Genomic DNA, 17939 nt, shown 5'->3' on the forward strand with positions numbered 1-17939 from the left:
TTATAAATTTATTAGTCAATTTGGAATTAACTTACTCCAAATTTAGCATGATCAACTGAAAAAATTAATAAGAATTTCCTGGATATATGCCTAAATAGTAAATACATAAATAGAGAGCGTGTAGACGCGCCCAGTTAAGGGGAGTTGAATTAGCACAAAACACTCCTGTAACTCAAAATTGGCAGCTGGACCCCACGTCTCATTCTCATTTCCCAAAAACCCTTAATCGATCAACGTGAGGCCACCAGATTTTCTAATTTGTGGGTCTTTGGTATACACGAGCAGTAGTACATTATCATCAACAACAGCATCAGCAGCAGCATCTTTTTTAGCATTGCGGTGCTGCTACGGCTCTTTTGATGATGCTTTTAAATGCTTGCCGGAGCTAATTTTCACAAACCACCTTTTCTTTATTTATTTACAAAAAAAAAAATTTAAAATATATTAACGTAACTTCATAACCCAAAAACAAATTTTTAAAAATAATAATAATACAAATAAAATAAAGTCCCATTATTATGGCCTTCGTTGTTCCTTATCTCTTCCACTCGCAACCCTCCCTGTTGCTTCATTGGACCTCCCACCCATAACATTCCTTTTCTTTCATCATTTCCTCCTAAAACCCTTTTCAAAAAATGCAAAAATTTTCTCCAATATAAGCCCCCACTTCCCTCTCGTGGCCAAATTCTAGTATCTTTCCTCTACTCCTCTTCTTTTTCTTTCAGAATCAAAGAACCCAACAAAAGAGAACCCTCAACAAAAAGAAGAGAAGAAAAAAAAAGGAAAAATCTCATCATCATGAAGAGAGATCACCAACACAGTTACGGTGGCGGTAGTGGAAGTGGAAAAGGCGATTATTCTTCGTCAACGGGAAATGCAAATAAGGCAAAGATGTGGGAGGAAGAGCAAGACACTGGCGGCATGGACGAGTTATTGGAAGTTTTGGGTTACAAAGTACGATCTTCAGAGATGGCTGATGTTGCTCAGAAGCTTGAACAGCTGGAGATGGTGATGGGCACTGCTCAAGAAGACGGAATTTCTCATCTTGCCACTGACACTGTTCACTACAACCCATCTGATGTTTCGGGCTGGGTTCAGAGCATGCTCGAGGGGCTCAACAACACCGGATTCGATTCACAAGCTCGCCCAATTCAAGATCCTGCTGAATCATCCACCGTCAATTCGATCCTGGGGCAACAGACTAGTAATCAGTCGAGAATTTTCAACGATGACTCAGAATACGATCTCAGAGCAATTCCAGGCTCTGCTGCGTACCCACAACCTGATTCGGAAACCGAAAATAATAGGAACAAGAGAATGAGAGTTGAGATTAATACTGCAAATACAAATACAATAATCCCTACAGAGTTAGCTCGTCCCGTGGTGGTCGACTCTCAAGAAACCGGAGTCCAACTCGTCCACACACTCATGGCATGTGCGGAAGCAATCCAGCAAGAAAACTTAAAAGTCGCGGATGCGCTTGTGAAGCACATAGGCTTACTGGCAGCAGCGCAAGCCGGCGCCATGAGAAAGGTGGCTACTTATTTCGCGGAAGCATTGGCTCGAAGGATTTACAGAATTTACCCACAAGATTGCCTTGATTCATCTTACAACGACATCCTTCAGATGCACTTCTACGAGACCTGCCCGTATCTCAAATTCGCTCACTTCACAGCTAATCAGGCCATTCTCGAAGCTTTTAACAACGCCAATAGAGTCCACGTTATTGATTTTAGTCTTAAACAAGGCATGCAATGGCCGGCTTTGATGCAAGCTCTGGCTTTAAGACCTGGCGGCCCGCCGGCTTTTCGTCTCACTGGCATCGGCCCGCCGCAGCCGGACAACACCGACGCGTTGCAACAAGTGGGTTGGAAACTGGCTCAGTTGGCTGACACTATTGGGGTTGAGTTCGAGTTCCGTGGGTTTGTCTGTAACAGTTTAGCCGATCTTGAACCGGATATGCTTGATATCCGGCCGCCGGAAGTCGAAACCGTGGCTGTGAATTCGGTCTTTGAGCTTCATCGCCTCTTGGCTCGCCCCGGTGGAATTGAAAAAGTTGTTTCTTCCATTAAAGCAATGAGGCCCAAGATTATTACAATAGTCGAACAAGAGGCGAACCACAACAGCCCGGTTTTTCTAGACCGGTTCACCGAAGCCTTGCATTATTACTCGAGTTTGTTCGACTCGTTGGAGGGGTCTGGGTTGACTCCACCGAGTCAAGACCAAGTGATGTCCGAGGTGTACTTAGGGAGACAGATATGTAACATCGTTGCTTGTGATGGAACCGATAGGAACGAGCGACACGAGACGTTGACTCAGTGGCGAACTCGGCTGGGTTCGGCCGGGTTCGAGCCGGTTCACCTGGGTTCAAATGCGTATAAACAAGCCAGTATGTTGCTGGCTTTGTTTGCTGGTGGCGACGGGTATAGAGTTGAGGAGAATAATGGTTGTCTGATGCTTGGGTGGCACACACGGCCGCTCATTGCCACCTCGGCCTGGCAACTCGCCAAGTCCACTCTCGTGAGTTGAGTGAGCGAGTGAGAGAGGAGGTTGAATACTTGGAGAGTTGGAACGAACAAATCCCCAGGCCAAGTATGTAATTTTAGTTATTGTTGTTTCTCCCGTTAATTTTGATTTAATTTTTGTTTAACTGGTTGGATGATGACCTTTGCAATGTAATCTTCTTAGATTTTGAGGTGCGATCAAAATGAGGATGGATGTGTATCTATTTTTTTTTTTTTTTTTTTAACTTTTTAATAAAATGAGATCATCATTCTCAATCACGTACGCCCTTGTTGTCCATTTGATGTTAGTGTCTCTCCGTCTGCCGATTAACACGAGGATTGTAAATCTTTGAAATTTGAAAATTCATGCAAAGAAAATAGAGATTAATAAAACTGAATTCTAACTTAAATACAACTACTCAAGGTGATACAAATACTTATGCCTTCATGTGGGTTTTGGGGGTTGGGTTTCTCTAATGTAAATTTTTTGACTTTTAAAATTACAACTTAAATGAATTTTCATCTATTGAATTTATTTAATTTTAATTTGGATATTTTTTATTTTAATCTAAGGGTAAATTCATAAAAGAGCTAAATATTATTTTTTTTTAAGTGTAAATTTATATTATTAAATTGGATGGATCTAACGAATAAATATGTAAGTCAAAATCTGAAGTTAAAAGAATCCCACCTTTATTTAAATCAACCTCAAAATTTACATTTGGATAAAGAGCTTATTGGTAACATTTTTCCTTCTCCAAACTTCTTTTCTCTCTTTTTTTTTTCCTTCTCTTCAGTCGTTATTTTTACTTTTCGTTTGGATTCTCCTCTAAACTCTTTAAGAAACCCTGCCAAACCTTCAAAAAAGTTTCAATGAGCAACATTTTTTATTTAAAAAAAAAACTAAGATTGTAGCATACAAAATTTCTACTCCAAATATTAAAAACTTGCAAATCAAATGATATTAAAAAAACTCTGATTAGAGTACATTAACTTTGAAATAAAATAATATGTCCAAAGAAGTATCACAAATTAAACTAAAATTTCCAATCAATAAATTCAAATGTTGTTGTTCCATGCTTGAGAGCCTTGAATTGTATGCAGAAATTAATAAATAATCAAACATCGTCGTAGAACACAGCAGATTAAAGCAAAAGTACAAACCGATGCATGTATGAATAATATTATATTAAACAAATATTATTATGTTGAACAAATATTAAAACAATCTGCGCAATCTCTTTCTTTTATTATGTATGTTGAAGGCTTGTACCCTGCTGCTGCTGGATTCTTTTAAAACAAAAGCAAACCAACGACAATGTCTCAAGAAAAGAAAAGAAAAAAGAATTATTAGTAAAAAAAATTTAACGGCGTGTGTTTGTTAGTTTTTTAGTTAGCCAGAAACGATAAGTTTTTGTAATTATTAAGGAAAGTTAAGAATAGATCTAATTTTATCCATAGAATTATGTAATTGCCATATGTCTAAATCTCATATAAAGATTAGGAAAGATTAGATTAGGAGAGGATCCGAATCTCATTCTCAATCATGTACGGCCTTGTTGTCTATTTGTTGTTAGTGTCTCTCTGTTTGCTGATTAACACAAGGGTTGTAAATAATTAAAATTTGAAAATTTATACAAGAAAATAGAGATTAATAAAACTATTCAAGGTAATACAAATACTTATGCCTTCATGTGGGTTGGGGGGTTGGGTTTCTCTAATGCAAATTTATTTTACTTAAAATTACAACAGAAAAGAATTTTCATCTATTGAATTTATTTAATTTTAATTTGGGTATATTTTATTTCAATCTAAGGGTAAATTCACAAAGAGCTCAATATTATTCTTTTAATTTGAAATTTACATTATTAAATAAGATGGATCTAATGAATAAATAGTTAAGTAAGTTAAAAGAATCCCACCTATATTTAAATCAACCTCAAAATTTACATTTGGATAAGGAACTTATTGGTAACATTTTTCACCCACGTTGATTGTTGAGGGAGACGGGTGGGCAGTTCTTGAAAAGAAAAACAAAAATGCAAAGCCAGATGCAATCTATTAAGATGATAAGTGGATAAAGATAAAGATTGAGTGTTAAAGGTTGTCTGTCGTTTAATTATGAAGATAGCTGGTGCCATGGTGGTTAAGGTGAGTAATAATTAAGCTGTCAAAGGAAAAAGGTAATAAGATCAAGATTGGCGTTAAGGTTTATCCAGAAATTGATGATAGGTGGGGAAAACAGAGACTTGTTTTTAAGGTTGGTCTCACCTTATTATAAGCTATTATTGCTTTTGTGTTGAGGTTGTTCATTTTATAAAAATTTGAAATGGCCGTAAGTTAAAAAGTTGTGATTCTTTATATTGAATTCATTATTAAGTTGCCCCTTACGAATGAAATTCCTATCTCCGTCCCTAGTTACTGCAATTGCCTACAGGACATTATAGTATGATTAAACCAATCATATTAATGAATTTTAACCATTAAGGTTTTTTATACTATTATAATTTGACTCGTAGAGAGAATGGGAAAAATGGGAAGTAGAAATGCTAAATGTCAAGATTGATCTATGCAAAGAATGAGTTTAATAAAATTGACTTCATTTTCAACATTTGCTTTCCAACTAAGACTCTCATTATGATCATCTAGACTAATCTAATTCTACAGAGCTACTACAAATTGATTGGCCAAAATGTCAATATCCCCACTATCAGGAAACGCAGCAAAATATTTCTATGGGTGTTAGGCTGTGGAAAATTGTCTAGTGGCTTCATTTGATTTTGACCACTTCCACTAACAATAAGCACTTCTACTATTTTTTTCCTCCTCTAGACAAGGACATAGGGACCCCCCCTCTGCATGAAAAGCCTCTTTCCACTCCACACATTCCAGTGCCAGTACTTTTCGACAAAACTATTCCTTGCTAAAATCTTCCTTTTTCCATAAGTGTGAGAAGAAGCACTTTTTCTTCACCATTTGTCAAAGGAAAAAAAAGGTGCTTCCGATTTAAAGATAGGCCATAACTTTATACCATCTGTAGACTCTCTCGTCTCTCCTCACTCCTCACTCCTCAGTCCACCCTTATTAGAAAGCATGCAATCATTACAATTTCACCATTTGTCGGCTAGAGAAACGTTCAATTCCATCCCAAAGTTTATATCTGTTAAATAGAATGTTAACTCTGGCCACGCCTTGCAACTTTTGATTCTAAATTAAGGTATTAATTAATTTTTAATTATATTATACATATTCCGTATAAATCTTTTTATAAGTTTAATTTAATTATATCTATTTTATGAACGTCACCATCATGTGGCGCCATCTTATAAGAACAATATTAAAATTTATTCACATGTAAATATCAAAATTTATTCACATGACGGCACGTGATTTCTATTTGTATCGTATTTTGAGCGATTACGTGTCAAAACAAATTCCCTTTAGACATTTTGTTGAATAGTTAAGGAAAAAAGAAAACAGAAAAAAAAAAGCCTTATACGGCCCTTATATAAAAGAGAGAAGATCCAAATTGCCAACGTGTTCCGTTATTTTGGCAATATATTTTAAATTGCTGATGGTGTCATCGTGTGATGAATTTGCAACAACCGCGGACTGCATGCTATTGCCGTCTGACGGCATCGGACGGAATAATTGGCTAACATAGTCTTAGCAAATCGGCTCCATTTTTTATTCAATTCAACCCCTCGATTGAACATATAATATAATTAATCATTTCTTGGCATGTTATTTGATTGGTTCAAAAAAAAATTTGTGTCAAGCTCAAGCAAATAAATTTTAATATCGTACTTATACGACGGATGAACTACTGGTATTTAATCAGTATCAGGAGAAGAAGAGATGATCTAGCTTTTGGTGCACGCAACAGCCGGTCCAAAACTATTCAAATACGCAATTGAGGCTAGCTAGGCAAGTAGAAATTCGAAAAACTTTTGAGGTTTGCTATTGAGACGTGTGCGTACGAACTAGGCTTGATGGGTGAACCAATCAATGTGTCTGAGTCTAGGAGCAAGACTGGAAGACCAGATTTTAGCATGACGGGGACAGAATTTTGATTTTTTTTTTTTTTTTATAAACTTGTGATAGTAATTATGAGTTGCATCGCTTACGTATATCTTTTGTGTCATTTGGTTTGGCTTCTTCATTGATCATAAGAAGTGAGCTATTGGAAATAGAGGTTAATTGAGTTTTTAGAAGAGTTAAATGTTTAAAAGTTAGACTAAACGGACCGTAGACATCCATTTGAGAGCTAAACTTGATTGAGCTAAATTATACTACGTACATAATTAATTAAGAATCTTGTATCAAATCTTCGAGGAGGGCACTTCTTGTTCTTATTTAGCTATTTAGTCCCAAGAAGCCCAAGTAGATTCTAGCACGTTCCTGGACCCGGCAGTTTGTTTTTGTCTATGTAAGGAGTTCGGACTATTGGCACCCCTCCAAAATCCTTTTATAATATCCTTTTTAATTATACTCCACTTAACACTAATTTGTTGATGACCTCACTTCGTAAACTGAACAAAACTTCCAAGAATTCTAATTCTCTAAAATGGTAAATCATGCCAATTTGAGAGTGAGAAAAATATATGGATGGTTTTATTTCTATTTGTATTTTGTCATTAACAAAGGGATGCCAATAGCCTGACTCCTATGGGAAATGCATAGACTTGTGCAACGCTCGCGTATCTGATTGTTTAAAGCCCAGGTTTTCTGGCATTCAGGCAAATTTTGATAACTGTTCGAGGCCATTTTGATCAAATTACTGCGGGCATTTAAAATACAAAACCTGAGCCATTAAGATTTGAGTTTGAGTATTAAATGTAAAAGTTGGTGATGGGAACAAACTCAGGGGATTACATAGCAGAAGCCACCGTAGCAAATCAATTGATGCACTGTTTGGGATTAAGATTGAAACTCAATAAATTACTTATTTCGTAATTTGTAATAAAATATAATGTTTGATAAATTTTATAAAAATTATTTATTTAATAATTTTATCTATTTTGACAACAGTTTTTTAATACAGGTAGAAGATTGTTTTTCATAAACATTTTATTAAATAAGTTACTACACATTTTTAAAGTTTTTATTATAACCTTAATATTTAAAAAAATTATGTCTTATTTTTCTATGCACCCCCCATTATATAAGCCATTATATATCATATTACCACCACAATCAAATTATCGCCACAATTACTGTACATTCTCTCTAGTATTAAAATTTTGATATGGTAAGTTTATATTTTATATATTTTAGTTTTATTTTTCTATTATAATATTCAATAAGATATAATATATGATTAATAAGTATTTTTTTAATTATGAACAATTTCACATGAAAGTTAACTATAACTTTTAAAATAAATTTCATAACCATTGCTTTTAACGTTCAGTCTATTTCTACTTTTTCCTATAGTCATGATGTTTACTGCAACAAGTTTAATGTGAATAGAATGCATATTACTTTTTTTATTTTATTTGAATTATAGATTAATATGAATTTTTATCATATTTTGTGTAGCAAATTATGAAGCTCATTATATTTTATCTATTTGAGTTTTTTTTCACTTTATTTAATTTTGTGTTTTAAAAATGAAAAGACCTATCTAAACATCATTTCTAAACATTATTAAACATACTCCAAAAAAATGTAAGGTAATTTAAATTTATGTCTATTTTAATGATTATATAATAAAATATTAAGTTTGAAATAAAATTTACCAAACACACGTACATTATTTTTTAAAATCACAGCAATTACAATAACACAATTTATCAAACACATATTATTATTTTTTAATCAATTGTTTATTACATCTATACAGTAAAAGTAACTTATTTAATTAGTAATTACAATCCCAATCCGACTAAGTGTGTTTGGAGAATTAAAACACCAGATTGTAAAGTCGACCCGTATGGTTGAATGCTTATGAGAGAATTTATATATAAAAAAAAAAAAATCAATGACTGCTTGATTTTTAAGACTAATCAAAAGCTGCCACATATTTACCCTGAATGATGCTGAATTGGAAGATATTATCTCAAGTCAATATGATGTGTCCTCACTTTGTAATTAAAAAAAAAATCATTTGCTTTAATAATTGGATGGTCCAGATGATACAGCACCAACTTAAACTTCAAAATTCAGGCCTTAATCCCATCTACAGGAATTGAATAACATGAGCTTTATGTAGGGATGGGAATTTTTTTTTAATGGGAATTTTTTTTTTAATGGGATGGGATTCGATTTGAGATGGCATTGAGATATATTTTTATTCCGTAAAAAAATTTAGGGACGGGAGTGAGATATTTTTTTATCCCATTTGTATATACAGGACGAGAGTGATATTGACATATTATGTCTCATCTTGTCTCGTTGCCGACTAAGAATGTGAATTTTTCCAATTAGAGGATCCCATCTCTTTTGGGACGAGATCAGAATATATTTTTGTCCCAAAAAAATATAAGAACTGGAGTGATACATTTTTTCATCCCACTTATATATATGAGACGGAACTGAAATTAGTAAATCTCATCCCATCTCATCCTATCATGTCTCATTACCAACCCTAACTTTATGTAACCATTTGACTAATGTCTTTATTTAGAAATTCAAAATGCAATAACTACTTTTAAAAAAAAAATGCAATAACTCAACCATTGAATTTGAGCCTCTCTTTAAACAAAAGTCATATTCTTATACGTATTCATATTCTGTAAGCAATCAATACTTTTTCTAAGAACCGCCCATTTTGCGAGAAATCATCATCCATCAAGTAGCCTGTCATCATCGATAAATATAAATAGAATACAATAATTCAAATAAATGAAGTCCAAAGGAGATGAATAAACTTTAAAAAAGAAAAGAGAAAGGTAGGTAGGTGTGATTGAACAAACAACGCCACGGCATTTCCAATGTATGCAAAAAACATATTATTTGAAATATTCAAAGACCACTTATACATGTAGCTTCTTAATACAACAACAAAGTACATGGGAGATGCATTCGTATTGTTTGTATATGTGGGTGACGGTTGTGAATGAAATTGATGGCCCAACTAACCCACATAACGCAGTAAAAGGATAAAAAGAAAAAGAAAGAAAAAAACCTCAGTGACAGAGAGTTGTTATTTTAAAAGTAAAAGATTTGTTGAGCCATGCTTTCCAGCCACTCCCCTTTTCAGCCACCGTTTTTGCCCTGCCTTCCGTCATCTGTGATTGCAAATGTTTCTTGCACAGGAGAAAGTTTCTTCCCCCACAAGATCCTATTTGCTCTGATGGACTCAATGCTTTAAAGAGAAATCCAAACAAAATTAAGCAAAATCCAAGCATAAGAAACTATTTCAAATAACGAATTGGCCCTACTATATATATTTCTTTTTTTGTTTGATAAAGTACAAAGCAAAGCAGTTGTCTCTTGGCACAGAAGACTATCGAATGAAATAGGGTAAACTTCATATTATGCCTTCGTGAAATACCAATCTTTTAAATTATTATAAACTTTAATTTACCTCTTTTTTTTTTTTAAAGATAAGAGAAAAATAGACGTGGATTGATAAAAATTTTTGTCTTCTTAACAAAAATAAAGGGTAAGTTAAAAATTATAATAATTTAAGTGTTTTTTTAAGATTATCATTTCACAAGGAGTAATGTGAAATTAACCCAATGGAATATTAATATTAAACATTTTGACTAACTCAGGCAGGAGGGTATTAAAAGTGTAATAGAAATAGATAAAATACAAATCCATATAATAACAATTTACAGCAAGATTAGGTGACATGCTAATATAAATGTTATAAAAAGGGGATTTTTTAAAATTAAAATAGCTTATGAGAACAATGACTGATACTTCCCTAGTTATAATAATTCATAACTCAAATTGGAAAAATAAATCTCACAATTATAGTAGACATAAAACACCTAAACACCACCTATTAATTCACCTAATACTAGCTTCAAAATCTCTTTTTTTTCCATATTTTTTAAAAATATTACATATCGAGGTTAATTTTAGATTACCTTCCTCATGAAAATGAGGATCTTCAAAATCCCCTAAAGTTATTAAATCCCAATTTCACCTCATTTTTATTAAAAAAAACAAAAAAAAAACTATCAAACCCAATGAAATGGGGAGTATATTGAAGTTTATAATAGTTTGAAATATATTAAAGATTGTCATTTTCTTAAGGGTAATCCAAAATTTACCCTTAAACCAAGAGTAAAACTCAAAAACAAGAAAAGGAAAAGGAAAGCATTTGGACACCATTGATTGTACTCGTTACAAAAAGGATTGAAATCTATTAAGAACCGAGAATAATAAAACTCACCAGAAAAATGGAAAAAAAATTAATCAGAAAGAAAAGATTAGTGAAAATACCATTTGATCCTTCATTTGCGCAGTAGAGAAGAAACTTATCAACATCGAATCCGAGAACCGGAAGCCGGCCTTCACGAGCAAAGGTCTTCAAAGCAGTGTCAATGACAGAGGCAACAAGATCGTTTCCATTCACAAGAAACCTGATAGGCCCTGCACTTCCAAGAACATTCACAGTAATTAAGAATCTACTCTTCTTCACATTATTATTATTGTGGTTGATGTCATCTCTAGGTTTCAGCTTCTTATTATGCACTTGTATTGGCATCATTTTCTCATTCACATTACTCTTCTTCATTATTTATATTTAGGAGAAAGAAAGGGTTTACAGAGAGGGAGAGAGATAGGGTTTAAGGATCAAGGCCAAGGCAGCGATAGTACCAGGCTTGTTTGCAGGAACCAAAGGCGGAGGAGGGGGAGGGAGAGGACAACACGTGTGGTACACGCACGGGTGCCCTCTGAGGAAGAAGAGAAGAAGAACAAGAGAGAAAGTTCATCAAAGTATGGGGATTTGTTTCCACCATTCAAAAGAATTTTGTTCGTGGGTTCTGTATGCTTGGTTTGATGATTATGATTTATGAAGATGAAGAGAAGCAACTGTTTTGTAAGTTACTTTTAGTTATTTTGGTTACCATTTATAAGTTACTTTTAGTTTTATCAAGTAAAACGAACCAGTTAAGTGAATTACTTTAAGTGAATTATCAAGTAAAACTCCCGCAATACGAAACAGTTAAGAATTTAACAACAATATTTTTATTTATTGTTGCGGCACGTCAAAATAATAATTTTCACAAAATTATTAGAAATATAATAAATTTTTTATTATACAAGTGAAAAATTATGTTAATATATTTTCCAAACTATAACAAGTAGTATTTACCAAATACTTTACTGATGTATCTTAAAAGTTAAAAATGTCCAATCTCAATTTCAAATGCACCATAGATTTTACTTCTTAAAAGTTATTGAGCTGCGTGTTGTCCGACCGATTGGGTAATTTAACGGCTCGTTGTATGGCAGCTAGGATTACATATATTCTTGTTTTTTATTTTATTTTTTATCAATGATAATTACTAATTTTATTTATTTAGTTCTTAATTATGCTGCGTTTAAATGCAGCTACTGGTGTGGTTCACGTTTGCGCAATTAGAAAACTAGGGGAGGTTCGATGTTGGAATTTTACGTTGTTTCAAGAAACATGGCATATGTTCTAGAATTAAAAGATTTAAAGTTGCTTTCTTCTGAGTAACCGGAAAGGGGTGTCTTTAAAAAAATAATAATGATTAAATTAAATTTAGGATGTTACGGCACGTGACATGCGACAATTTGATCGATAGATACTACTACTTAGAATTTTAGATCCCAACGGCGCACGGCTTATTTATGACTCTCAACGCTTAGCTTCTTTAAGTCAAGCAAACCACGTAATAAAAATTAAACATCATCCTTTTTCATTTTTAAAAATTTTTTTTTTGAAAAGATCCTAATTTAGAATTGGAATTCTCTCATATTGAGATCTAATAAAAAGATCCTAATTCAAAATTGAAATTCTCTCTTAATAATATCTAATCAAGACTAAAAAATGATTAGTTACACTTAATGTAATTTACAACAACCCAATATCAAAAAATGATTGTATATAAAATAAACGAAAATTTACCGATAACTATTTTTTAAGTTTGTGATATAACTTAACAAGGCACCTAATCAAAACCTTTGGGATTACATTATTTTTAACAAAAAGATGGAGACTCTCTTCCATTAAGATTGTAATACTGTTGTGACTTTTAAGTTGCAATTAATCATAGATCATGTTTGGAATAAAGGTGTTGTAATTTTTAAACTATAACTGCTATAGAAAAAAGCTTTAATTATGAAACAAAAAAGCTTTAAGTTGATAGTATATAATAACTATAATTTTTAAATAATAATTTAGATAAAATTATTGAAGATATAATAGATTTTTTTTATATAAATAAAAAATCATATTAACATAACTTTTAAGTTACAGTAACTAGTGTTTACCAAATAATTTAATGCCTTAATCCCATACATGTCTATAGTTTTAGGATTGGGTAAAGGGTAAATTAATAAGGATAGTGTACCCATTTCATCAAACGGTTGCCATCAGTCCAAATGAAGCCTAAGAATAAAATTAAAAAAAATAAATAAAAAAAGCGCCAGGTCTAATGGCCGGCCGAAATATCAATGAAACACATATTTTTGTCATTCTATTTTTCTTTCGGAAGAGAACTAGATAAGCCTGACTAGATAAGCCGATTGCCGGTTAGAGAAACCCCACTTGCGTGATTGCAATTTCAACAAATTTGAATATAGTCAAAAGCTTTGATTGTCGTCGTCACACGATCCTTTAATTTTCGTTTGGTTTTGTTTCATTTTTAAATTTTAGTAATGTATTTTCGGCCTTACATGTAGGGGTGGGCAAAAAAACCGTAGTGTTAAAAAAACCGAACCGAACCGACGGTTTTTTCTAATTCGGTTCGGTTTTTATTTTTTTAAAAAACCGAATATACCGTTTGTAAAAAAAATCGAAATGTCGGTTCGGTATTCGGTTCACTTAGCTGAACTGAAAAACCGAACCGAAAAACCGAATTATTTTTTTATTTTATTCAAATCAAACATGTGTTAATAATTTTATTCAAATCAAACATGTGTTAATAATTTTATTCAAATCAAACATGATTTTATTCAAATCAAACATGATTTTATTCAAATCAAACATGTGTTATTTCTCTTTATAACATTATGATTATGTTTATATAGATGGAGTATTGGAGTTTGGTTATGTATTTTGAAATTTTAATATTTCATATTTTGGGAGTATCTTATTAATAGTTAGTAAGATATTAATGATAAAATGTGTTTTGAATACTTTGTATTTATTGTTAATATTTGTAATAAAATTAGGATAAATTAATTGTTGAAAAAAATTATTACATTCATGAGGCTCAATGGACTAAAAAATTAAAAATTCAAAATAAGCTCAATAGGCCAAGAACCGTAAAAACCGAACCGAACCGAACCGATCCGAAAAGAACCGTTTGAGTTCGGTTCTTATTGAGTTCGGTTCTTATTCGGTTCTTTTTATAAAATAACCGATTTAAATCGGTTCTACTTAATTTCGAATCGAACCGAACCGAACCGAACCGTGCCCACCCCTACTTACATGCAAGAAATGTTTATATATTCGCCATTATTTGGCAATCACAAGATCTAAAATAATCAGAAACTCTATGACGACAGTCCGATTGAAGAACCTTAGCCTAAAAAATATTTTCAATTTGTAGGATGGCGCTTTGCCATGGAGTACACATAACAGCATCCTAATTTAATTTCTTGAGTAATGAGAACAGAATACCATCCAAATCATTTGTCAGAATTTTATTTCTAGCCGCAAATCCCCATTATAACGCACAAAAGCAGACCCATGGTCCGATTTATGTAACGATTTCTTTCAAAATTTTAAAATAGGTAAGCTATCACTTGCAGCTACACAGCAGAGAAGTTATAGGTAATAATAAGAACTAAATTAAGTGGAAGAAGATGGTACTCGGGATGCAGGTTGCTCTACACATTAAATAAAACAGGAACTGCATTGAAGCTACTCCACAATTAGTAAGTTATTTTTCATTAATCCTTCACCAACTGTTGGAAATTCTGGTGATAGCTGCCACTCCCCATCAATCAAGAACTTGATTTCATACCTTCATAAAATATTATGGGCTGGAAGAATTAACAAGTTATACTTTTTGGAAAGAAGAATTAACTAGTTACTTTTTGGAAGTCCCTGACATATGTGGACTAAATATAATCATACCTTCCAGGTCTCAGCATTAATGTTGTTGAGAATTTAGTAAATGACCCATTGTACTCTGGTGACAAGTGTTCCCCTTGACTCCAGCCATCAAAGGTGCCCATTACTTGAACACTCTAATATAATAAAAAATTCACTTCAGCACTGCCTGGATTATCTTGCTTTTTATGTAATTACAGATATGATAAGTTCTGCAAATACGGATACCATTTCTCATGAGAAAATAAAATATTAAGGTAACCTGAGCCATGTTTACCTGAGCCATGCCACACCAGAATAAGGGAACCTCCTTGGATTGTACAGCAATGACATCCTTTATCTGTTCCTTTAATTTCTCATGCACAGCTTTACACCGGATAGAAGTAAAGGCAGCACTATTTTGTTAGAACTAATTTGGGAAATTTTGCTAAAAACTAAGGCTCTTCAGAACTAATTTTTTTTTATTTTTCATGTCAAAGAAGTAATTGTCAACCACAAGGACACCAGTGCAAAAATATAATTATGTCAATCTAAAAGAATATGGCTAACATCATCACACCTTCTAAGCGGGAAAGAAGGTGAGATTGAATGAATTTTCCATTGATCTTTCTAGAACCCTCCGGAATGCCAGATTGAGCTATTTCTTCGGCCAGTGAGACTAATGCCTGCCCATTGAATATCAAAAAAGGAGTAAAAATGTCAAAAGATAAAACATTCATTACCAAACTCTGATCTGACTTTAACCCCCAACACATGCAGAAACATAGACACTGCTTCATACATCAAAGGTTTGCCATGGCACTTAAACATTAAATAAAAATAACATAGGTTTAATCCATCCCTTCATAGTCTTGAATAGTCAAATCCTGTGGAGTTAGGTATGGCTTTCACTTGCTTGGATAGCATCTGGAGATCAAACATTTAAAAAGCAGTCTTCACGTTGATTCACTCTAAATTAGCTTATTTAGAGAGAGAGAAACAGAGGGAGTAGAAAGTGAACCTGCATTTCAAGTTCCATAACTGCAAGTTCACTTTTGAAGTCGACTAATGCATCCTCCTTTATATGTAGCTGTAAAGAAAACATACAACAATGCAATGTCAATCGAGGCTTTTCTCCCCCACCACTCTTTAAAATTTAAAAAATAGAAGTCCTAGCAAGAGACCAGCAGTCCAAAACAATTTGCTATTTAAGCATAACATCACAAATTGTACAAAATTGAGACATGCCCTACGAGTAATCATTTTATATTCTGCACTCACATTCTATTATCTGGTACTTTCATCCCGAGTAGATGACAAATTACACATGGATGGTTGCATAAGTAAGTGGAGGAGAAATGAGACCGATGCATGGGCAGGTATCACCAGCGGTCATAATCTCATTTGCCAGGTTAAGGCATATATTCTATTTCCATTTCAAGGGAACAATGATTGATGTCCACAACCACCAACCACATGATAAGTGTAAAAGGAAATTTACACCTCATGATCTCCACATCTTTTGGAATTTTAGAAGAGCATATACCAATAATCAATGTATGTGGTTTCTTAAGAACATACAAAGCATGTTCAACACTTTTGCACCCACTGTCAACAACATCCAAGAAACAATCAAGCAATAGTTTTTTAACGTACAAACCTGGCGCTTGAGAAACCTGTTCTGTTGATTGGCTTCACTTAGTTTGGTCATTAGCTTTTTTCTTTCGGAATCAGCCAGCAGTGACATCAACTGTTGAAAGGTTTACAAATGTAGTATTAGCTCATTATTCCTCAATTACTTCATTCTATGAGTCTACCGCCTACGTGTAAACCAACCCTGGCATCTAATTCGTGATCGGCAGATAGATAATTTTATCAAATAATTCACAAATGCATCGACTGCTCATTAGTTTTTTACCTCATCATTGCTCAAAGGCTGAGATAGAATTCTCTGAGGTGAATCCTCAGAATCATCCTCTGCATCCTCAGCGCGATCTGCGGCCACGCTAACCGGCATCGAATACGCTCTCCATAAAAGACGGCTACTTCGATGATGCCTCCTAATCCTAGCGGAAACTATATGTTCATGAGCTAATTTTTGATAACTCGTCCTCAGATTCCAAGCAGCAGCAACTGGATATGAAACTTTGCGGGCATTTTTCCAACCTAATTCGCTTAAATTACGCGAAAAATACGACACCGTTTTATCTAGACAGCCCCTATTGACAATCATTATAACACAAAAATAAAAATTAGCAGAACAATGAACAATCACTCTAAATTAAGTAAAATTTTAATTCAATAATAATTATCGAAATGAAAAAAATTTAAAACAAAAACTTACCTTGCAGTACCGATCTCCATATTGTCTTCTAATTAATACTAGAAAGCGAATGGAAGTTGAAATTGCACACACTATCTTCTACTTCAGTAAGTTGTGCAGAGGAGATTTTTTTGTAACGAGATTTTGGTGGTTTGTTTCTCGCATTAAGAGAAGCTTCGTGGATACGTGGCGGGTTTTTACATGCTAGAGTTTGTGCTTCACCAATCACAACTTCACATATGGAAAAGAGCACGTAATGCATACGACTGACTGAGCGTGAACACACGTGCATAAACTTGAACTGACAAAAGATGGCTGGGAAATTGGGAATGAACACAACACACGTGCATAACATTACGTTAAGCTAATAGTTTAATGAAATGAATATTATCGGGCGTTTTTTTTATTGAAGTTAGAAATTTATAATTTTTAAGTTATACGATTAAAATATTTAATAAATATTAAATAAAATAATTTAAAAATTATATTAGTATAATTTTTTATGATAAAAATTTATCATATCTTTAATAATTTTGTCAAATTATTATTTAAAAATTATATTTACTATATACTATTAATTTTCATTTTATAGTTATAGTTTTTTTTTTTTTTGCACATCAGCTGTAACTTAAAAGTTACAGCTACTCAATCTCAGATAGGGCCTAAATATCTACTAAAAGTTTTTTACATATCAATTAATTGCCAAATCTTTCTATCAATTATACTTTATCATTTAATATTTCAGCTGTTACTATTTTATCACAAAAATTTTAATATTGCAAAAAATTATTGAGATCACTAGAGTAAGGTGGCGTTTGTTTTTTAACTTAATGACTTAAAGTGACTTAACTTAATTAATTAAGTTAATTAGAAGTGTTTGTTTTTATAACTTAATGAGACTTTTTATATAATTTTGACTTAA

The 17939-nt window shown here is 33.0% G+C and overlaps 3 protein-coding genes across 3 annotated transcripts; 1 reads left to right on the top strand and 2 right to left on the bottom strand.

Annotated features, from left to right (window-relative positions):
* Positions 1 to 77: 77 nt before the first annotated feature.
* On the top strand, positions 78 to 2783 carry LOC102629959 (DELLA protein GAI). Its single transcript, XM_006482069.3, has one exon. It carries the CDS (start codon positions 799 to 801, stop codon positions 2527 to 2529), a length of 1731 nt encoding a protein of 576 aa, XP_006482132.1. The 5' UTR covers positions 78 to 798; the 3' UTR covers positions 2530 to 2783.
* A 6659-nt stretch (positions 2784 to 9442) lies between these two features.
* LOC102630256 (uncharacterized protein At4g22758-like) lies at positions 9443 to 11239 on the bottom strand. Its single transcript, XM_006482070.4, has 2 exons — positions 10905 to 11239; positions 9443 to 9813 (listed from the first exon to the last, which is right to left on the bottom strand). The coding sequence occupies exons 1-2, from the start codon at positions 11197 to 11199 to the stop codon at positions 9635 to 9637; spliced, it is 474 nt and encodes a 157-aa protein (XP_006482133.1). The 5' UTR covers positions 11200 to 11239; the 3' UTR covers positions 9443 to 9634.
* Positions 11240 to 14277: 3038 nt separating this feature from the next.
* Positions 14278 to 17202, bottom strand: LOC102630556 (protein PTST, chloroplastic). The gene is made up of 8 exons (XM_006482071.4): positions 17039 to 17202; positions 16613 to 16913; positions 16355 to 16444; positions 15716 to 15784; positions 15275 to 15380; positions 14993 to 15081; positions 14740 to 14852; positions 14278 to 14626 (listed from the first exon to the last, which is right to left on the bottom strand). The coding sequence occupies exons 1-8, from the start codon at positions 17056 to 17058 to the stop codon at positions 14524 to 14526; spliced, it is 891 nt and encodes a 296-aa protein (XP_006482134.1). The 5' UTR covers positions 17059 to 17202; the 3' UTR covers positions 14278 to 14523.
* Between the last annotated feature and the right edge of the window lie 737 nt (positions 17203 to 17939).

The sequence above is a fragment of the Citrus sinensis genome, chromosome 6, assembly GCF_022201045.2.
Source record: "Citrus sinensis cultivar Valencia sweet orange chromosome 6, DVS_A1.0, whole genome shotgun sequence".
NCBI lineage: Eukaryota > Viridiplantae > Streptophyta > Magnoliopsida > Sapindales > Rutaceae > Citrus > Citrus sinensis.

Bases quoted from the DNA above. Each gene is read 5' to 3' on its own strand.
- LOC102630556 (XM_006482071.4), bottom strand. From the start codon at position 17,058: ATGGAGATCGGTACTGCAAG. The intron at 15,381-15,715 runs GTTCACTTTCTA...TTCAATGGGCAG, and splicing joins TTATGGAACTTGAAATGCAG to GCATTAGTCTCACTGGCCGA. The intron at 15,082-15,274 runs GTGTGATGATGT...TCCGGTGTAAAG, and splicing joins CCTTCTTTCCCGCTTAGAAG to CTGTGCATGAGAAATTAAAG.
- LOC102630256 (XM_006482070.4), bottom strand. From the start codon at position 11,199: ATGAAGAAGAGTAATGTGAATGAGAAAATGATGCCAATACAAGTGCAT. The intron at 9,814-10,904 runs GTATTTTCACTA...TTCTCTTTAAAG, and splicing joins CGCAAATGAAGGATCAAATG to CATTGAGTCCATCAGAGCAA.
- LOC102629959 (XM_006482069.3), top strand. From the start codon at position 799: ATGAAGAGAGATCACCAACACAGTTACGGTGGCGGTAGTGGAAGTGGA.